General features: G+C 39.8%; 1 protein-coding gene across 1 annotated transcript in view; it reads right to left on the bottom strand.

Annotated features, from left to right (window-relative positions):
* LAMA4 (laminin subunit alpha 4) overlaps nucleotides 1-23,494 on the bottom strand; it is a 96,548-nt gene that overhangs the window by 69,140 nt on the left and 3,914 nt on the right. Inside the window, exon 2 of the mRNA XM_058800875.1 lies at nucleotides 5,194-5,295. Within this exon, the coding sequence (XP_058656858.1) occupies nucleotides 5,194-5,295 (102 nt within the window). The remainder of the gene's footprint in view (nucleotides 1-5,193; nucleotides 5,296-23,494) is intronic.

Below are 23,494 nucleotides of genomic sequence, written 5' to 3'. Positions count from 1 at the left end.
ACAACAACAACTCCCCCACCTCTCCAAAACCTCAAATAAAATCCCCTAGAATAACAGAGTCTTAAATATTGTCTGTGAAATCTGGAAGGGTCCTCCAACTTTGACAATCTTACTACTTTGGAGATGGAAACAGTTATTGTTGCAATGTATTAGGAATTGTCTGTTTGTTTACCTTTTTTCTTCCTTATTGCTTGTCCTTCTGAGAGATAGTCTTTTACCAACTGTTAATGCAGGAGATTGCACAAGGATAAATAAATTGTATAGATAAAGAGATGCAGGTGGCTTACATGGCTGTGCAGTCTGCATTTGGAGGTAGATTTAGACTTCCCCTTAAATATGCTCTCACATCTGAGGTTACAGAACTGCATAGCATGGCCCCCGCTAGCACACCAGAATTTGTTGCTATTCCAAAATAATAGTAATAAAACCAGGGTGTATCATAATGACTTGAAAGCCAAGAGTTGTACATGTTTTATCTTTTCCATCTCTGAGGTTTAGGGTTTCAAGCTTTCTCTCTCCAGCCATTGTGGGTGAGATGCAGTATTAGTTTTCAGAATTTCATATGGAAGAAGGAGATGAGGCACTTAAAGTAAACACAAAGTATTGTGCAATTTTTCACTAGAGTAGAGACACCTAAGTAAAAAAAAAAAAAAAAAAAAAAGAGAATAGCTATATAACTAATTTTCTGATGTGGTTTGGGTCAAAATACCCCCTCTATGTCAAAGTTTTGATTTATAGACCTTGTCCTGTATTAGTGAAGTGGGAGCTGATGCCTTGCCAAAGCACCTGGCCCACTGCTTTCTCAACCCATCACCTGGTGTAGCTAACTGTGACAAATGTGGCTGAGCAGGTGGGAGAGCAGCAGCAGCCCCTCCTCGCAGTCCGGGCCTGATTTCCTTCATGCCTCTTGCACTGGCTGTGCAGGAGTGGAAACAAATGCTCACACATTGCGGATCACTGTCGCATGTTTTCAACAGTGAACTGGGAGGGATAACAAATACTAACTTTAAACTTAGCTAAGAGAGAGGGAAATATCTATACCTGAGAAAATATGTTGACTAACACTAATGTTTTTGGCAATCACTGCATACCAACACTGCATTCTGGTCAGATTTTCAAACATATGTCACCAGTGCTGTGTAGATATCTGCAGCCCATCTCTGCAGTGAGCTATAAGCAGCAAGGCTCCTTGTGAAGGCAGAAGTACCTAACGAGCTGGGGAGTTTTGCTAGCTCCCTACTGCTTTTTGCTCATGCCTGATGGATGGTTGTAGATCCACTGGCAGTTCTCCAGACCAGCCTTGGCAACCATGTGGAACATATTATCCTCTTGGGCAGAGCTGCCAAATCTGTTCCAACCTTTCCACTCAGCTGTAAACCCAAATGCTTAAACACAAATCACTTACACAACAATATGCTCTATTGTAAAAAAATCCATAAAAGGCTGGAAAGGATACTGGTGGATTTATCCTCTCCACTGTTAGGATCATTTGGTCTTTCCTGTTCCAAAATGGTCACATTTATTTATTTATTTCCTTATGAGTATTTGGATGCCTTACATAAAGACCAGCCAAATACATGGAACTGAAGTGATAACAAGCCACTTAAAGGTTTCTAGGGAGACAGCAAGAAATTTACCTTCACCTTCTGCTGTAATGCTTTCTCCAGACTTACTTCTTTTGTTCTGTGTTTTCATGCATCAAAGAAGATCTAATCTCCATTAACAATAGACACCTCATGTAAGACACTGATAACTCAGTCTTACAAAATTTTTGCCTGGATAAACAGCTCGGCATTTTTAAAGAACTTTCTGCCTTTCCATTCATTTTGTCATGTTCTTTTGGAGTCATTGCCATAATATTGCAGTAACCTCAAGCAACTTGCTTCCCTAGACTGTGCAATCAAATTTTTAAGTATGGTAAAGCCCTGTGAATTGTACTACTTGCACAATCCTATGCAAGTTTCTTCCCCTACTGGCCTTACATGCATCACCAGATAGCGTTCCTTGAAATGAAGCATTATTTGACATCTCTCTTTTAATATATCATTAGTAGAGCTTATGCTGTGTTGGCTATTCTTCTTGTAACACTTGGGTGATTTTCTATCCTAACAAAATGGACTCTGTGTCTCTTCAATTTTAGTCCCAGGGTCACATGACTGATTTCTGTACTGTTTTTATGTGGACATCTATGCAAGGAAGGCCCTGTCTGCAATAATTTCTTCTGTCTGGTTACCTAAGGAGATTGTTGATTCATTGACTGTTTCATTCAATAAGCTTTTAATGACTCGTGGATGTGATTTGCACTCTATGAATAAGCTGAGAGAAGTTCTGAAACAGAACCTCAAGATATATATGTCAGCAGAAATTAAAGATATGAGCACTCTACCTTAAGGCATCATTAAAAAGGGGTAATTTTATTTGATTTTGAATTTAGGGCACAGGCCAATGAAAATTTCATTAATTTGTATGCTGTGGGAACTACATTTGCCAAATTGATTTGAGGGATTTGCATAATATGATGGCCTCAGAGCATCATATGGGGCCCAAACCTTGATTTTCATCCCTTTTGAAGCAGAGTACTTTTTCCTTTTCATACTGCCTTGTTTATTTATTCATGTCTTACAGCTTAGTTATTACTTAGACTATAAAAAATATCTACCAACCAAACACAGTGTTATTATTGCTTCCATGTTATCATAGCTTCCAGCATTGTTAGCAGAGTTAACTTTAAAAAGTGATTTTTTTTTAATGTTCAACTCATTTCCTTATGTTGATAAATATGGAGATATAGAAAACTTTAACTTTGGGGAATATCTGTTCTTCTAAAGATCTGCTGCTAAAGATGGTTTGAATCTATGGCTCAGGGTTAAGGTAAGATGTGGTTATGGTGGAGAGTCCAAATGTGATGAAACTTCAGAATGCTGTTGCATCATGGAAGCAGGGAGATAGCAAGTTCATAATCATGGAAATAGAGGATGACTACAATAATAATGTGGGATAAATACAGATTTATGCCACAGCTCATTAAAAACTAATTGAATGCAGGAATTTTTGTCTAACTGTCACGTGTGGTGGTTTCCACTGCAAGACTTATTGGAGTAAATGGCCTTAAAATTCGAGAATAGGGAGAATGGTGAGTTCTCCATACCACATGGTCCTATCTCTTCACGGGAACTCCCAGATATAGAGGTATTGACTCATTTCTGCCTCAGCAGGCTTTGCCCAGATACGCACATGTCCTTCTCCTACTCTTGGGGAAGGTTGCTTTGTCCACTGATTCTAATACAAGTCACATTACCAACCATCAAGTCACCTTTTCCTAAATTGAATTAATTCATTAATCTAATGTGCTTCTTCCTGCTGTAATTCAAGTTATGTCTTTCTCTCTCTAAACTTTTCTTCTCCCAGGCTTTCTCAGTCATGTTTTGCTGTTTACCAATTTCATTAGTCTTCCAAACTTCTCTGGAAATTTCTGACTCTTCCTGAAGGTCCTGTTACTGCCGTCTCCATGGGCATCTCTGGTTCTGGTTTATGCTATCAAACCTTTAAACCTCCTTTTCATTCTGCACTTTTCCTCTACCTTTCACTTTTATTTCACTTAAGCCTTTTCACTTTTTATTCAGAAGTAAATGATCTGAGCTTGGTGGCTTTTAAAATCCTTCAGACAAGCTATCAAAAGGCAATTTGAACTCAAACAGTAAATTAAGGTTTAGCTTTTTGTTTTACTCCTTACTACCTAGCTGGTTCCAAGAGATGAAACACCAATCAGGAATGTACATTTACTTTCAGATCATTTCTTCCTGATACTGTAAATTTTCTGGTTTTGTTTGTTTGTTTGTCTGGAACCCTTGACTTCAGCCATATTTTTGTAGAAGACAGGAAACAGGTCTTCTGTTGTGTTTGTAACCTGAGAATATAATAATTTCTTAACTCATATACTCTACTCCAGAAGCTCTCTGGTGACCAGAGCCATCAGAAGCAGACGTGTGACCAGCTATCTGGTTCCCAAGTCATCCATCAGAAGTTTCCCCTTGGCATCACTGTCACTTGACATTGTCATGAAGGGGACCATGATCCCATGAGCCAAAAGCCTTGTGCATGTGAAAGAGAAAAGCTGGGAATGCCTGGGAGTCTGAAACCACTTTTGAAAATTTAATCATAAAAAGTAAGCCAATATGTGTTCTGCAGAAACCAGCCAATTCTAAGCACATTACAATGGCCAAGCCATAGCAATTTTTCTTGTCCTGAACAGCTGCACAGTCTTCTTCCCACAGAAATAAAAATGGTAGGAAATATGCCATGGAACTTGAATTGATGTATTTGAATAACTGAAAACTTGATAGTGGTTGCAACAAAGCAAAGTATGTGAATATTATGAGTTCATTTTATGAAGAGATAAACTGAGGGCAAAGGTTTATGACTTGTCAAAAGTAACACATGGCAGAGCAAGGGGTTCTGGGCTCTTACAAGCTATACTCTTTACGAGCCTGCAAAGAGTGTACTAGTGCCTAACTCTTGCTATGTGGTTTAAACAGTATTAGCTTCCATCATTTTTTAGTGAGTTAGTGCCCTAATTGCCCACTAGTAGTTGGGATTAGTTTTACTGGGCTGATTTTTGCTCTGGAGCTACAAATGTTTGACTGCTATTACTAACACACAGCTTTCTGTATGAGGTGATTCTGAGTCAGATTGAACATATGGGAAATTGTAACAATACCTTGGAATTCAACACACTATTCCCCTGGTGTTTTGTTTCAACCTTCTCATGTTGTTCCTTGGCATTTGAATTGCTCTGGGTAACACATGTATATACACTCACAGGGGTCACTCACCACTGTAAATTGTTTATATTATACACAGCACTGTATTCATAAAGGGGAGAAAGGAATGTGTTTGAATTTATACATTTATTTTCTCAGAGGTATACAAAACTCTTTCCATATTTCTGATGGACTAAAAATTTTCCACATGCTAACTGTCACAAATACTGCATGAGGGAAGTGTTTTGAATCTGCAGAGATAATTTAAGTGAGAATTAATTTTAGCCAGGACAATTTATTACGGTATTGATCTTGGCCCTACTTATGATCTTTCTTCAGCAAAAAGCTCCTGTGGTACAGACACTGCTTTTGCATTATATTGAAACTGAGCATTGGTATGAAAAGTCAGACAGAGAACAGAGGAATTCCTTACCACACAGATTCCAGATCCATCAAGGCATCTGTTTGCATTACCATTACAGTTGCAAGGGGAGCATTTTCCTGAGCTGGTACGATAAAATCCTTCTTGGCATCCCTGCAATGAGAGAAAAAAAAGTGTTTCCTATGCATATGTGGCTGGAGAATTAGGTTTCTTGAGAGGAGAGGAAAGCAAGGCTACAGCCATCAGGTCTCCCCAGAGCACAGTGCACAACCCCTCCATAGCAGACCACACACACACACTGCTGAACTTGACTCTGTTCTTTCACTCTGTCCTGGTGCTTGGTTTTTTGCCTCAGAGTGTTAAAGCTGTCAGCATTCCTGCCTGTGTCCTGTCCCTGACAAGCTCTGGGTGTGGAGCTGGCAGATTCTTACTGCATGTTGTACTAGAGGATGAGTTAACCAAAAACCATAATCCTTATTTGGTAAAGAAGGTGTATTTATAGAAAAGGAATAGCTTTTACTGAAGGAAAAGAAAAGAAAAGAAAAGAAAAGAAAAGAAAAGAAAAGAAAAGAAAAGAAAAGAAAAGAAAAGAAAAGAAAAGAAAAGAAAAGAGAAAAGAAAAGAAAAGAAAAGAAAAGAAAAGAAAAGAAAAGAAAAGAAAAGAAAAGAAAAGAAAAGAAAAGAAAAGAAAAAAGAAAAGGAAAGGACAAAAGCTTTAGAAAATGTACTTTACATCAAAGTTTTGATTAGATTTGGATGAATAACCTATGGGAAACAAACATACTTACAAAGATCAATGCCCTTTTGAATAAATGTGTGGCTTTGCCTGTTTATATAATTTAGTAATTTTGATAATTTACCAGAGCTAACCAAAATGAAAAAGAAATTTTAAACATCTGGATCACCTTCTTTTGAATAATAATTACAGCAATAATATAAGGAATCAGAAACACAAAACTATTAAGATACCCTTCAAAGACTGAAAAATAAAAAGAAAATTAAAGTGGATAGTTTTTCTTGTGTTGAGTATAAATTCTTGTTCTTTGCTGAAGAACTTCTCCCTCATTATGCAGAGCTGGTGAAATGTACACAGGCTGATCTCATCAATAATCTCTGTTAGCTCAGGTACCGTGTGTCACCCTGCTTGCCCTGTTCAGTCTCTCTGTGTCACATGTATTATGCTAGATTAATGAATTTTTGGATCCTAAATTTCTCACTCTTGTGTAAGTCTTGCAATATTGTTGCAGAGCTGATGTAAAGACACTGGCATGTCATTTAGTGCTCTGAAAATTATTTGCCACACCAGTGATTTGCCAACAGTGATGTTTCTGCTATCACTTGCAAACAGCATCCCTGAGGTGGCTGTTAGAGCTTAAGGTATGCCAGACTTTCCTGTAATATTTTTCGTGGCTCTCTGTACAGAACTTTTTTTATTCTGTGGCTCTTGAGGTTACCTACCCTTGGAAAAAGTGGGAAAAGTGTAAAGTTCAAATAACTCAGAAGGGTGTGTGTCTTGCATTTGTATGAGCTAAGAGGCTTCCTTTGTATCTTCCTATTCCTTACTTTCCTGGGTTGCCCTCAAATCAAGGATGAGGTATTTTTCTGCACTGTGTAGAAAAATAGTTTAGCACCTGTAGTTTCTCATGCCCAGGTAAGCTATGGCAGAACGGCAGGTAAGCAGTACCAAACGCAGACCCTCACAGTGATACCTTCCTACCTGCAGAAACTGGCCTGTGAGCAGCAGTGCCAAATGTCCCTGCTGGTGGCTGGGGCTAGCCAGCCCTGGCACCATGCTGTGACCTCGTCACTCCTGGGACCTGCACTCACATGTCTGCATTGGGCTGCAGTTACAGCTGGGGAGCTCTGGGTAGCAAGAGCCAGCAATCCTGAGTCTTGGCTGCGTGTTAACTTCCATTCCCAAGTGTGGATAGGTCCAGCCAGACAGGCTGCTTGCTTAGAAAACAACATCTTAGGAGATGACTAACAGCAGGCTTTAAAAATGAGGTTTAGAAATTAATCACTGGTCCCATCTTATCCCAGAGAGCTCTGAGAAGTGGAGATGAACATAAATGGAAAACTCAGTTGCCTTTACCATTCTTGTGCACAGAATTTTATCTGGTTTGTTTTGGAAACACTTTTTTGATAATAACTCCTAGGAGGCAAAGTCTTCAGACCACAGACTCTTTGGGACAGCAGAAATACTGTCTATTTCTACAGCTTGTTTCTTTCAGTTGTTTAGTCTTTGCACAGCGGTAGGACTGGCTCCCGCCAGACTAAGGATTGCAGCTCAATGATTACACCACACACTGTGGAAGGGAGACAGTTAGTTTCTAAATTGAAAACAGACTCTTGTCGCAATGTCTGCCTTTGCAATATTTCTTTCCACCCATACAGATCTAAAGCTTGTTATATTCTCTGATGAACAGAGCTGGTGGGTGGTCCTAGCTGCGCTCCTCTAGCCCAAAAGCTTTCTTGGTTTTGCAGCTCTAAGCAAAATGATTTTTACTTATGATAGTCCATATGGACAATGGAAATGTTGGAATGCTTGTAAAGGTGTCTATGAAAATCCTTTAGTCTGCCATAATGATAATCTCATTTATACTTCAACTGATGGTGTGCCTGCACGGCAGCCACGAGAGAGCTTCCATCCTGTCCACACACCCAGCAGTAAGAAGTTGGTGCAGGTCAGTACTACATTGTTGGTTTTAGCATTAAGGGCAAGGGCTGAACAGACTTTGCTAAGGTCCACTGGGAAGCAGTTTACCTCCTACTATTAGCAGGCACACTTCTGAGTTCCTTAGGACATCTGCCTCAAGTCTGGGTCCCTCTATTTTCATTGTCAGAGCCCCACTTCAAAATGAGATGTGGGGAAGTCATCTGGGTATTTTTTTCATAGCCTTTCCCCCCCATGTTATTCAATTAATCACAAAAACTTGGAAGGTGCTGATGCTCACTATTTTAAAACAGTAATTTAAAACCATAAGATGCATCAATGTAAACCAGAAATGAGATATTGACAATCAATGGTATGAGGGACAGGGGAATGAAGGGAAAATGGGATCCAGACTTCCTTTGGGCTCTGAAGTTTTCTCAGGCATTCTCAATTATTCTGATATATTTTTGTTGCTCCTTGCTCTACTAGTGATAATGGAGTGATTGGTTGGTTGTTCCAGAGCTTGAGCCAACGTCATATTTATAAAAAGAAGTGTCAGAGTGTTGAGCTAATTGAGGGATTCAAATTGCTGAATGTTCTGGAAGCACAAAATTATTGCACACAAAGCAGAAACAGGACTGGAACAAAATGGAAATACCCTCCCTGTAAAATAGTTATGTAGGCAATTGAGTGAGGAACATTTCCGTCCACTGTCTGTTTCTGAATGGTGAAGACAATTAGAAGGCCAAAATCTTAGGTCTGCTTTAGCAATTATGTCTTCACAATTATTAGATATTTTTTTCCCTGAGGGAAAAAGTTTGTTCCAGTTCAAGTTGAAAAGTCCGGTCAAATCTTGGCCTTGCTGATCTCCTGAAAAATCTCTGCACCCGTGGGGCATTTATCCCCCTGCTCCCGCCCTGCATCTGGGTTGAATGATTGCATTACTTAAAAACAAGAACCAGCTGCATGCTGAAAGTGCTGGGGAGCCTGTAGCAATTTTCTGCTTCTTCAGACCTTTCTGCTGGTCTGGGTGCAATATGGGACTGAAGATGGAAGACAATTCACATACACAGAGAATGAATTTACTCCCATATTATATTCAAGCAGTTCCATCAATTTCATTGTAGCTGTTCCTGATCTGCACCTGCAAACTGAGGGCAGAGCCAGATCCCCCATTCCTTCCTTGCTGCCAGCTCAGGAGTGGTGCAGCTGTGCTGGGGTGGGTGTTTGCTCTGAACCTGCCTCTTCTGGTTTGCTTTCCCCAAAAGAAGAATGTTGTGCTGGTAACACACGCAGAGCATTCTCTGTGGTCACATCTGCACTGGCCAGCTGAAGAAAGGCAAGGTGTGGTTTCAGGCCTTGACCTTGCTCCTTGACAGACTCTGATTTTCCTCCCAATGACCATGCCAGCTCAGGGCATGGCATCTGTTAGGATATGCTCCCAGGATTCAGTTTTTACAGGACTACCCTTCTCTGGGCAAGCACAGGGGGTGTTTCAGCACATGGACACAGGGTGTGTTATTCTGTTTGACTAGGAGGTCCCAAAACTGCTTTATTCTGTACTTCAGATGTAGCTATTGACTCTCTCATCTAATGGTAAGAAAACATGGCATGTATCTTTAGTTAGTACTGGAAATTGTGACTTGTGAGTATGTAAACACACAAAAGCTCTCTTCCACAATAAAAGGCTCCCTTGGATCCGCACCAGTGCTTGTTATTTACAGAGTTTCCTCCCAAGTGCTGAGGTACACAAGAGCGTGTGTATTCAGGGTTAAATGGTCTGCATTTATAGACATTTAATGGACATTTCAGCTTGTGTTACATCCATGATGCTATTTTCAGTCTTGGACCAGAAATCCCATCACATCTGGTCCAAAAAATAAACCCCAGAAGAAAAAGATGGTGCTGTCCTCCAGGACCGTTGTGAAAGAGGTGCACGTGGGGAACTGAATCTAAGGAACAGCGCTCAAAGTAGTTGCCATTGCACATCAGCTGCCAAGTCGCTTCTAAGTTCAGTGCCAGTAAAGCCTCGTTTGTAGCTCTCAGCAGTGTTATGGTCTTTGCTGCTAGAGAGTGTCCAAAGGTGTGCTTCCTTCCAGGTCTCAGAAAGATCCTCAGGGAGCTACATGGATGCTCAGGCATGAGGCAAAGGTCAAACATTATGGTATTACTTGGTAGAGTCTCACTACTGGAGAGAAAGGTCTGGTCAGGATATTAAAAGTCAATGCAGTCTGGGCACAGCAGAGCCTGATGAACTCATGGGCTCATGATGAAATGAAAACTAACTTAATTAACATAATGTCCTAGATCTAGCTGCAAAAATACAAATAAGATCTATCCTGTATTGCAAACACTGTGTTTTGTGTAGAAGGGTGATTTTTGATGGCAAGAGGAGAAAATGCACATTATCTTAGTTTCTGGAAGCCTCGACACATTACTTCTTCATATAATTTAACCCCTTCTTCATAGGGGTTAGATTAAATACTCTAGCATCATTAATGATATGCTATTCAAGTCTTAGAAACTGTTACTGATCATGTTCTTTTAGCCTTCAGTGGAAGAGAATATAATTAATTCTCATTACCTGTCATCTGATTTTGGCCAAGTACATACATAGCTATCTCTGGTCAAGCTGACATACCAGAGTTTGTTTACTTTCTTTATCTTGATGAAATTGAATTTGCCACGTAGTTTAATCTTGAAAATATATTTGTGGATTCCAGTTTTCATTTTTCTGCCATCTGATCTCTTCTGTAAAGGTAGTAAAAATATTATAAAAAGATATAAACCTAAGGAAGTCATAGTTTGAGGAGTGTGAAATCCAGCCTGAGAGGCTATCTCTCAGTCAAAACATTTATGGAGAACTGTGACACATATTGTAAATTATTTGAATAATAATGTTTATCACTTGACATAGATTGAGTAATAATTTTGGAACTGTAGGACCCTTAGAGGTCCCCATTGTCTCTTATGGAATGAAAGAAAAGAATGAAGAAGAAAAGAAAAAAATTCTACTTGAACATTATGAAGCTTTTCTTCATAATCAGAACACAGGGAAAAGAAAACAGAAAAGTGTTGCTCCTCTGATATAACAGGCATCATATCAGCCACAGACACCTGTAAAAGTAGGACACATGGATAATTTAAGTCCATATTTTCAATGCATTGATGAAATCAATCAGACAAATTGAGTGGAGCAATGTCCCCTCTTGGCAGCTTCAGATCAATGTGTAATGTTTATACATATGGAAGGAACAGTTTAGAAAAACAGGTTTTGGACTCAAAGTTATATCAAATCTCTGAAACTCTATATCTTTTGCTATGTAGAGATGAGTGAATACTTGAAACCACCTCCATTCATTTTACAGTCTTTGTCTCTAGAGCAGAGACCAGTCTGCTAGAAGTACATGGCATTACCATGGAAACATCAGTCCTCTGCTCCTTGAGGACATTTCCCAACCCAACCCAAGCATGCTTGCTTTTGTTTATTTGTCTTTATAAGCACTATTTGAAACTGGCAGCTACAGTTCTGAGGCCTTTTTGAAGTTTGTTTGCTTAGGCCAACTTGAGATAAATAGCCTATTGGCCTTCCTAAAAATAAAGATGTTTTCCTGCTTGAATATCTCCCAGTACTTTCATTTATGCAATTGTTTATTAGAAATAGGAACATTAGAGAAACAAGCCTGAGAAAGCAGTCCTCTACTGTACATTTGATGTTATTTCAGTTTCTCTGGCTTCCTCAGAACAGGCGGGACTCTTTTCCAAAGAGATTGCTGGTTTTGATCACCTATAACAGGGACTCCACTTTCAATCCCCAGCCAAGAGCTCACAGAAACCTTGCCAAGCATTCGGCACTCAGCAGGTCTGTGTGAGCCCTGCAGGCAGTCCCAGGCTGAGGCCCTGAGGAGCTCTGTGCCCCGGCGCAGCGCTGAGCTAACGCAGCTGGGGCCGCGCTGGTGTGAGGGTGAGCCGGCCTTGGCAGCTGCGTGCCTGTGCAGGGAGGCTAAACCACAGCAAGCTGGGACTCATCCACAGGGAGACTTCCACATGGGATGCCATGTGGCCAGAAGCCAGCTGGACACCCGTGGTGTGGTTTGATTTCTTGTATACGGAAATGTATCTAAATTCGGTCAGCTGGGCCTGCTGCTCTCTCCTAACAGCGTAGAGGGACGTGCAGGGTGGCTCATGTGTAGGTGCCAGCCCTGTATACAAACTCCGTGGGATGAAGCCTATTGCACATGTCAGATATGCTGTGGATTACAGAAGTGTCCAGGCTGCAACAGCTATGCCACAGATCTGGCCAAAGTGCTGTGTCCTTGGAGAAGTGCAAAGTCTCCTCAGAGTCTGTTTCACAAGTCAGTATGTTCAGGTAGAGATAGTGGACAGATACGAAGAAAATCTTGATGTCTGACAGATCCAAACAATTCTCTACATAAGTGCAGGGAAGATCTAGCCTAGAAAGAAGAATGACCCCATTCTAAGGACGCTTTCTGGGTCCTTCCAAAAGGCATGCTAAAAATAATGCTTAGCCAAATTTGGATGTAAATATACAAAGTGTTTGAATCCATGGACATCCTGTCTTAAAACCACTCTGGGCAGGCACAAAATCTATGGCTTATCATGCTTGGAAATCATTAACTAAAAAACTGTCTTCTTTACCTTGGATGGATATACAAATATACTTCTGGTATTTCATTCATTAAAAGATACTGAGGACAGCAATGTGACTTTCCCATCTGCTTTTCAGCTTGGGACATAATTGACTTCCAGTGCATTTAAGCATGGATTTCTCAAATCCAGTCTTCCAGCTGTAGATTGATGGTCATTTGACTGCTTCTTGCTTCCTGGGAGCAAACTAATAGACATTTCAAATTCCTTAGGTCAAAGATGTGGTATTCATAAGCATAGACACAAAGATTTAGTTCTTCTTCAGCCTGCTGAGAAACTTTATGCAAACAAAAAGAGCTGTGATAACACTGTATCCCACTCTCCTGACCCTCCTGCCTTTGGTGACCTGCAGAAGAAACCTCTCTCCATTTGTTGCCAAAATATAAAACCCAGCAGATGGACAGAAAGCACTGTGTGCAACTCTAGCTTGGTGTCAGCCTCTGTACTGGTGTGCAGCACATTCAGGAGGCCTGGCTGCCTTACACAGCCAACATGCACTTTATTGATCACAGAAAAGGTGCTTAACTGCTGGAGGCTAAATTTCGAGTTGAGAATTCAGTATGCGTAGTTTTTAGGAATATCTTTTCACTGTGTGGGGTTTCAGAAGTGTATGGGTACAATGGGATGGACAAGGGAGAACAGGATATACCTATATCTGCTCTGCAGGGCTCTGCTGCTGTCTGAGACATGTTGGTTTTTGCCCTGGTCCCAGAGGATTGGACAGACTTACATGTTCACTAGAAAACAAATGAACTGCACTTACTGCATAGGGTCAGCAGAGAGGAAAAACCTGAGTCCATCATAGATTGACTTTACTGGACTGATAAAGTGTTTATTAATTAATGCACTTTGGTGCTCTTTATACCTAGACTTTTCCACATTTTTGGATGAGGATCCCAGTGGTGCCAGCTCACTGGTTCTTGCTGCAAATGCTTTGGGACAAAATATTGACTATAGCTGAGAAACACTGCTAAGAAAATTTTGGGATGCATTTAAAGTTAGAACTCTGCTGTTTTTATGTGTGCCCAGGAGACAGTATATATTTTACAGGTACATGTATGATACCTGAGCAGTGTGCCTCAGCAGGCAATCCATCTTTCTAATTTGGCCTAGCTAACCATGAAAGGCTGACTTGCCATATTTCTTGACTAGGAGATAACAAATCACTGAACCCACCACCAGATGCTTCCAGCTGCCTCTGCATGGCTCCTGATTCCTGTTTTCCAAAAGACTAGGCCCATGAGAGATAACTGCATGAAAACAGTGCTCATAGTATTATTTTCTATTTTGAATATTGTTTGGCATTGCTCCTCTTCTTCACAGTTTTTACTCTCATCTGTTTGACACGTGAACACCAGACTGTTCATGAGCTCATCAGCAAAGTGCAATCAAAAAATGCAAAGTACAACTCTGCATTTTTTCACATAATACCTTGTAAGAAAGAGGCTTGACATGGTGGTCTTTACCTCTCAACGGCTGAAAAGTTTGAGATAACAGATGGCTGTATTGAAACACTTTGATTTTTATTGCTCCTCCAACAATGCTAACCATGGCAGGGGGGTTGGGATTACATGATCTTGAAGGTCCCTTCAAACTCTTCACATTCCATGACTCTATGATCTGAGGGATCCTGAAGTGTATGACTCGGGGTAGAATTTGTGTAATTAAATTTTCTCTGCTTTGTTGTGTTCTGTTTTTTTGAGACACAAGGGAGAAAGCATTTCTAGAAGGTGTCCTTGGCCTCTTTATATACAAGTACTTGATGACAGCTCTGATATTGTTTTGACTGTCATTCATGCTGCTGCCACATTTTTACAATAGTAACTATGTAGTTGTGAATCATTTGTTTATTAATTTCTTCTAGACCTTGTGTTCCCAAAATTTGTGTGGACTTGAATTTGCCAAAGTATATTTGGGCAGTCACAATTTCCTCAGAAGCACAGTGAGTACTTGTAGCAATGAGGGGTTTGCTGCAGAGAGTATTTTCCAAGAAGTCTGTTTGTATGTTGTGAGGCATTGATCAAATCCATGGCTCCTCAGTTTGTATTTATAGCTCACCCTAGCTTTTATTTATAGGTTACCTTTTAGTCTTGTCTATATTATATGTCTCTCTTGTTGGCAATGAGGCTTGAATATCGTTTAAACAGTCTTACAGTAAATGCCAACCAGATGAGATGATTGTTCATTGGCCCTTCTTGGGGGAGGCCTCGGTGCTTCTCCTGGGCTGTATCTATTAATGGAGCAACTGAACATTACACTGAAGGGTTTGGATCTCCACCTGCCCCTGTTGGCTCCCACAGCCATTCTGTTGTGGCCTTATTCTCTATTCATGCTTGTGTCCTCCCTGTTCTGCTTTCCATTTGTCCTCCTACTCCTCTTCTCCTATCTTTGCTATCCCTGCCTATCCCTGCACCTGGTCCCAGCCACTCATCCACTTTATTACATAGGCTTCACCTCTAATCTACAACACCTCCACCGCAATAGTTTCATTATACTGTTTGAAGTTAACATAACATAAAATATTCCTTCTCACTGAACATCAAAGAAACTCATCACCTTGTTTCCATGCAGGAGCTGCTCTCTCTCTCTAATTATGCTCATAAGAATACTGGGACTCAAGAAAATACATTCTTCTGCCCATGTCTTGTGTGAAAATGAACATTACTCTTTCATTCTGTTCCTCAGTCAGTAAAATGGAATAATGACCACAGCCATGCAGAATCACAGAAGAGGCTGGAAGGGACTTCTGGAGGTCGGCTGGTCCAAGCAGGGTTGCCTTGAGCTGATTATCTGGGACTGTATCCAGATGTACCCAGTGCAACCCATGGCAGAGCACACAGTGTGATCCCAGTGTCCCAGATGTACCCAGTGTACCCAAAGGGACACTCCTCCGAAGCTTCACGTCCTTTAAGAGAATTGGTCAGAACCACCAGGAATACTGAATATTCCCATGTGACCAGACGTTTTGGGTAGCTGTGTTTTGCTTATTCCAGATGTCTGCAGTGAATATACAGCTGTTTCTGGACCCAAGAATTTCTTAATGCCGTGCTGAAAGAATGTTTTTGGCCTTCAGCTAAACAGCCATAGTTTGAAGACATTTTGATATGTGGACAGCACTGCTTGGCATTGTGCTGCCTTCCCCATTTTTCCCACCATTCTTTCTTAGGGCTAGACCTCAGTCTTGCATTTGAGGGTGACTTTTATGAGTAACTTGCAATGATTTACTGCCAGAGCTTACCAGATATAGGAAAAGGATTAGTCAAAGAGTATAGAGAGAAAGAACTACATTTCAGTGATAAAATGTCCCATGAAAGCTTCAAACTAACTATGTAAGGAAGCTTTTCAGATATTTAAGGAAAATATGTTTTTTTTTTTCATACAAGGAAGGAAACATGAATATGGAAAAATATTTGATATAGTTGTTTTTTTAAAATATCATCTGTGGTATTTGTTTCTGTTAAATACAATGATGAAAGCATTTTTCTCTTATCAAAAAAAAACCAAATTAAGAGTAGGAGCTCTTATTTAAGGTACAAAGAACATTAATTCTGCTGGTAATTTCCCCTTTATCTGTCCTATTATTTTCTCTTAATTTATTCCATGCATCTTCCTAGACCAGGCCTTGGCTAAGGAGGAGATTTCTGTGAATTTTTCCAACCACTGAGGTAAACTATAACTAATTTTAAAAATAAAATGCCCTCATGGTGCCCTTTCACAGAGTTGTCATGCTTCACTCTAAGTTATCATTTGAAGAAATAAATGGACTTTAAATTCCCAGACCGTGAGTAATAAATTCAAGATTGCCTTTGTACTTGAACATATAAATCCCTATGGAGTGACATTTCAGAAGGATCTTTGTCTTCCTCTGGAGAATGAGGCCCTCAGAAGTGAATAACTGACCTGTTGGCCAAAGTTCTACCATCAAAGTGGTCACAAAGAGAGAGAGACAGAAGTTCTGCTCTCCACCATGAAGTACCCCAAAATGTGCAGGCAAAAGGGGACATCTGCTCTGCAATTTTATTTATTCTCTGTTGAGTTTTTGCTAAATTTATCTGAGCTTTGAAGCCTTGCAAAATAGAGAATTAAAAACAAACAAGCTTGTACACCAGCTTCCCCTAGGCCTCCAAGCTCTATTTATAATTTCTATAAGCCTTCATTACCTCTGGTCTACTGTATCAAATTCTTCTTCTGAAGAAAGGTCACATTCTAACTATTATTACTGAAGAAATGAATTCAGTGTGTGACATCACAGCTAGACAGTTAATTACTCCATTCAATAGGACACTACAGCTGTTAGGGAACTGTCTGCATGCAAAAAGCCACTCTGTAGTATTTACCATTTCAAAGGCAGAAACCTCATGCAAATTAGCCATTTGCAATTTCAAATTTATTTTTAAAACTTTAAACATTCCTGAGAGGAACACATTTTTTAGCTTAGTCTCCAAATCAATATTTATGATAGTTTTATAATAAGCACCCTGGTGTAGTCCATTAAATCCCTATATTTTTCTTTTAAATTTCTGACACTGTTAACTGTGAAATATTTATTAGTTCCTGTGTTCCACTGATGTTGTAAATTAGAAATTAACCAGAAGTTGGTGAAGAGATTTGGGCACAATGCTGGTAATCTTTTTTTATCCACTTATCTTGAAAGGTATCGCTGTTCTAATTGCATTTAATGAGACTGCAAGCTAAGGTAATAATTGCACACTAACAAGGTTTGTGTTTTGTTATTTAAATTACAAATGTTAAAGCAAATTCTTTCCTGCTTAAATTGTCATTCAGTTGAGCCCTCCAATATTTTTGCATATTGTTATTTTTAAATGAAATTCTCACATGAGATAGCTTTGATAAAAAACCTCAATGAGTGCATTTGTCATAGATCTGGGCAAGTTATTGGAGTGTTCTGGATAAGTGATATGAAATGATCATTAAATGTGCAGCAGTGTATTTTTGTGAATCTGAGTAATTTGAATCTTCAAACACCAAAAGAACAACAAATAAAGCAGAGACACTGGTTGTGAAAATACAACATTTTTCAGTAAATGAACTGCTTAACAAGTGGTGAAACAAATGAAGCATTATTTTCTGTTACCAGTGTCCTTTCTGTCATCCCCTGTGCATAGATCTCAATATTGTTCTTTTTTTCCAGCATTCCCAGTGATGCTCCCACCTGAGAGCACAGGGCTGGTCTGGAGCCAGGCACACCATGTCTGGCCAGTCTGCAGCTGCTGAAGAGTGCATCTGACTATTGAATTTAGTCTGGTTTTCCAATTGTTGCTGTCTTAAACAGCGACTAAACACTAGAAGTTCTCCATCGTTTATATATACAGAGGGGTTGAGCCCTCCTCAGAATTTACTGGAAAAGTTGTGGTTGCCTTAAGGGACACAGGACAAGACACTAACTTCAAAATTTTTAACTTGAAAACTTCACTTGCTGACTTATCCATGACAATTTGGATTATTTATGTATTACCTGATGAGTTATCAACTCATCAGCTTCCAAAAGAGAAGTTTATTTCAGATGATAATAAAGGACAGGTTATGAAGCTGGTGGAAACCTTCTTCTCAAAGTTTTAGGTGCAAAAATCAGATCACTAAAACTAAAACTAAAACTTGCAAGACTGAAAGTAGTTAGTAGTAGATAAAATCTGGCTAGCAGGAGGTCACAGAAAAAAAAATCTTACCTCCATTTCTCCCCATGGCATGGTAGAGCTGGCAGTCAGAGAGACAGTGAGTGTGGCTAATTGCACATGGGTAACCTCCAAACCAGTAAGCAAAGCAGAGCTTGGCACACAGAAAAAAATGACAAGGAACCCTTTCCCCAGCCCACTGTCACTCTGTATTCTGATTCCTTGGGTGGGCTTGTGTGAGCCTCCATTGCAGCAGTGACAGACTGATGGGGACTCCCAAAAACAAGAAACAGCTGAAAGCCAGATGGCTTTATGCAGAACAACAACATTATCTTTTACCTTGACTAAGTAATTGTATTAAATTTTTAAAAAATTTCCTGTGTTGAAAAAGTTTCCAGACTGTTATCCCTTCCCCAGTTCAAGTGGAAAACAAACTGGCATTCAGCAACAGAGATGGGGTTGGATCCAACATAAACATATCTCAGCTAGGCATTCTCCATAGAACTGCACAGTCATTTTTTCCATATACAGTGGGAAAGACAAAGCTTCTGCTTAAAAGGCATTCTCTCAAAAGGGGGAGGGCTGAAGTGTTTTAGCTGTCTGGAACCTGGCTAAGAATCAGATATTACTACCAGTCTTGAATTTACTTATTAGTACTGCCACTGAGTGAAAAACTTAGAAGATGTTTGCTGTTGGAAATAGAAAATCTGCACTTGAAATGGTAGCTGGTTGATTTTCCTCTTTCAAAAAAATGCCAAGTTTATTCAATTTACAGGAAAAGGGATAAACCTATGTTATTTCCTCATTAACCACCCTCCACCCAGTCCACACTTACATGAAATGTACATTCTGAGTCATTGAGTCTCTCAGATAAGTGAGACATAATCAGTTGACAAACCACAGTACTCCCTGAGAGATTTACAGATAGAGACAAAAATTTTCAAGGGATGAAAAAGAAAAGTGGGCTTTAAAGCAAGTACTAATGTGCTTGTGGGACACTGTTAATACTGAGAGGGTAAATCTCAAGCTTCAATTCCCCCCTTCCAGATTTCTAGTATTTCCTGGTTTGATTTTGCATCTCTTTGAAATGTTGGAATCACAGCAGAGAGGAGCAGTGATCTGCTTGACCAATAGCCATGGCATCAATTAAAAGCCTGTTAGAAAGAAACCCAAGCCAATGTGACAATCTTGAAAGATGAAGAGAAATAGCTTTCATCCTTCTCTGCCTCCCAAGGGTAGCCCAGCTATGGACAAGGCAGACAGCTGCTGGGGATGGGAAAATCCCATGTTTCTGGGCAGTTCTCAGATATAAGGCTTTCCCCCTGGATTGCTTTAGCACTTTGCAAATGTGTGGGAGGGGAGTAAGACAGCCCAGCATGGTTAATTTTGTACTGCATGCCATACATTCAGGATGAAGCTGGGCAGAGGCTGTGCTCTGAAAGGAGAGGGGAAGAGCCAGGGATGGGGAGAAGAGGTAACCTGCCTCTATATCTCAATGCGTCTGGGCTTGTTTCATCATAGACATAGTCTGATAATGAAGAAATAAATTTTCTGTTGGCTCAAAGAGAGGGAAGAATTAATGTATCAAGAGAAAAACAATTTCTTTTCTCACCCCTCACAGAAATCTATCACCAAACACCCTGAATTACCTGGTGCCTTAGATACCCTGTTGAACCTCTGCAGACTATCCTTGCCATTGGCTGGAAGCAGAGAGCCACAGAAAACCACAAACTTGCAAAAGGCCGGGCAGGGTATGCTAATTCCCTGACCTCACACCATGTCTACACCTCTAATACCTGCTCACATCCCCCTGAATGGATCTGTGCCAGGTACTGATGCTCTGGAGACCTTGCCAACCCTCAATGGACCAGGCTGTGTTAGCCTTTCTGGGCCATGAAGGATTCTAATAGTAAGGGTAGGGAGGGTTATGTTATATTTTGTGCTGCCAGATTTTGTTTTTATTATTTTCTTTTTTTGGATACTGGATCTGGATAAATGCTTCCTTTCACAAAGTGCTTTTGAGGAAGGGTCCCTGGAGCCAGGAGTGGGGAGCACAGCATAAGGGAGTCGTGAATGGCAGGCTCTCTGCGCTCTCTGTGGGCTAGCATCCAGGCTCAGAGGTGGAAAACCACAGAAGGAAACCCTAGGACATACTGGCCTTGCATTAGCCTTGGCAGAAAGGTCTGCTAATCTCTTGCCACTTGGAAGGTCTTTCATAAAAGAGTAAAAGATCCATTGTAGGGTGGGAACTGGTAACAGAGCTCAGAAATTATCTGGTTTAGGTGCTGGTTCTATGCAGCTACTTTTCCTGTAGTTAGACTGGCAGCAATGGTCAAAGATTGAATGAACTAATTTTTATTCATTTTCTTGGGTAGGCAGAGTCAAACAGTGGTCCTGAGTATTACAGTTTTAGTTAAAAAGTCTATTTTTACAGAACATATTGAAAGCTGTTAATACAGTTAGAGTATTTTTTTCTTGTAATTATTAGCTTATGTTTCAAAGTCATTAAGGTGTGCCAGTTCCTCTCATACTCTCTGTCTTCCACATGCCATGACCTAAATATTAACATCATAGTTGTTCTTACAGTCTTGTAATGTTGGAATCGTAATTTCTAAAATAATTTTCAGAGCCCTCTCTCATTCTTTGACTCTTGAATGCTGTGGGGTTTAGCACTGTTTCTTGTTGGTTTCTCACAAGAGAAAAAAAAAAGAGTTCTAGTATTCATGAAGTATTTATTTCAAGGAAATAACTATATAAAGAATTGCAATATACAGCTAAAAAGGAATTAGAAAGCTAGATCATATTTACTATATTTTAGTCAATCTGTTTTCATTATCAAATACACACTTTATGTATCCTGACTGACAGTTAGGAAAATCTCTTTGAGATTTTAATGACAAAGAATTAGATTTCAAAAACTTTGGAGCTCTAACAGCTTTGTGTATAATGTTATTCATCAGTTGTTGAATCTTGCATTAGGATGCATAACCCAAACATCCCCAGCTCATGGTGCTGTGTGAAAATGGACTGGGATGAGATCCAAACATTCAAGAGTACCAATTAAAATATAAAACCTGAAGGGTCTATATTTTGGTGTTTGAAATAGAAGTCCAGAAGCAAGTTGTAAATGATCAGTGGCAGCTTATACGTTACTCAAAAACTAGACCTCTTTTACACAGCTCTTGAACACTAGAAGCTCTAATTGATATCAGTTTAAATCAGGCCAAGTTTTCCTTCAGAAAGCAGTTCTTTCATTTCTTCTCATGCCCCCTGGAAAAACTGGACTTTTAATTCCTTCCTTGCTTCCCATGTTGTGAATAAGAGTGGACATAAAATGCCTTTTATTGGTTTTCACAGCCCAGAATAAGCCTTAGGCCACTTGCCCAAAACTTTATGGGAATACACTGCAGTGGAATTTGAATTTTGTTTTCTGGTGGGTGTTTTACACATCTTCTTGGAGAAAACTTCCAACAGAGCATCTGCTGTGTTTTGTGCTTCCATTTACTTCAGCCTCCTATGATTCAAAAGGTTTGGAGACTGGTGGCACTACTCCAAGCAGCTGATTTTCATTAAAGTTTTGATGAGAAACTTAAGTTGGAATCACAAACATCTGCAGTAAAACTTCCTCCCCACTAATAGATGTTTCTCAGAACATAACCTTGTTGTATGAGAAAAAAACAGCAGCTAGAAATCCAAATTTCCCATTATAGGAGTTAACCTTACATAACCTCAAGGGTCTGAAGTGAATTAATCTAAAGATCTGCTTTTAAAAGTGTATGCAGTTCACATTAGCTTTAAAGAATATAAAGGTTCCTGTCAAGCTAAAACCCTTTTTGGCTCACACGTCAGGATTAGGTCTTCTGCTGCTTCTTGTAGTACTAGCTTGTTTTGAACAGATTAATTCTACAAGTAAGGGTCAAATTGTGGTTTCTCTCAACAGTTTGCAAGATTTTCTGTTTCAGCCATTTTGGGGAAAAGGAGTGAAGATGACTTGGAGATATTTTGAGTTTTTGTTAACAAGTGGCTGGGACTTATGGTTGCTGTCAGTTTATATATTTAATGTGAGCCATTTTAGAGAGGTGAGTTTGTTACAAGTCCCATGCCAATCACTGCTTATCGCTTTACAGAACCAGAAGGCAAGCTTCTCAAATAATGCTTCTTGTGTTTTATCAGCAGCTGCTGGTAAAAGTCAGGTGGGAAAAAATGACTGTCAAACACCTCCTTTTAACACACCAGCTCAATCAGATAACTTCTGCCTCTTACTTTCTCTTATAGTAAATGGCTAATTTTGACTTGATTGTGATAATTGTTTCCTTTAAAGGACTTTTGCATCTCTGCCTTTCCCCTGAGTCAAAAACACTGATGTTAGAAACAGTTTTCCTCTTCCATCTGTCCAACAATATCATGCCTTCCTTCAGTCTGGGAATTGGCTTCCTGCCCTGTCCCAACTTCTTTTTTTCCTTTACTCTTAAGACTCTTGATTATCTCATTCTTGCTCTAATTTTTTCCTCTCCTTTGTCTTCCTGCTTTAATTTACTTCCTTTCCCACTATTTACTTCACTTCTTTCCATGGAGGACATTTGAGATAATCTTTTTTTTTGGCTTGGCAGATGTCTCCACAGAACGTCTGTCTTCCCTTTCTTTTCCTAATCCTTCCCACACTCATCTCCTATACTGGCCTCTGTAGTCATTTGTGTTAGCCTTGGTCTCTGGCCTCTTGTAGTCATTTATGTCAGAATGAAACGAACATTTTACTGGATGTCACCTTACATTCATTTTACATTAAGAAGAGTGACAGCAGAATGTGAATCACAGAGAACCATTTGTGATACTCTCAAGTATTTGAAGTCTTGTACCATGTTTTACTCTCACCTTAGACTCTGTAAGGAGCTTTCTTCCTAATGGGGAACAAAATCCACGCCTATATAATTAAAACTATTATATCAGTGGAATTTAAAAGCGCAAATGTTGACAGTAGCAGGCTTCAGACCCAAATGGTAATGGATGACCTGCCTTTTAGTTTAGAGGCATGTATTTGAGTGGGACATAACTGTTCTCACAACTTCTGATTTTCAATTTTACTGCTGTGCCTCACCAAACCTGGAAGTGTCTCACCATTCCCTTTCCTTCTGCTGTGTCCAAGCTAGTGAGTGGAACACTAAAACAAACAGCTCTGATGTTTGCCACTTGCTTATCTGCTTTCATTTGATATCTGCCTGTTTTAAGTTCTTTGCTTCCATGTCTCACAAATCTTCCTTATAAAATATTTTAATCTGTCCTTGTTTGGAAAAACCAATCTCTGACTTCACGCCACCAACTGCTGTTGGGTTGCACTGATGAGCTGGATCCAATGCTCTGCACTCACTCTTTTTCTCTCTGTCTCCCCACCTCCTCATAT

The sequence above is a fragment of the Ammospiza caudacuta genome, chromosome 3 (genome assembly GCF_027887145.1).
Source record: "Ammospiza caudacuta isolate bAmmCau1 chromosome 3, bAmmCau1.pri, whole genome shotgun sequence".
NCBI lineage: Eukaryota > Metazoa > Chordata > Aves > Passeriformes > Passerellidae > Ammospiza > Ammospiza caudacuta.
The sequence above is the reverse complement of the archived record's forward strand: the minus strand, read 5'-3'. Positions and strand labels throughout refer to the sequence as shown.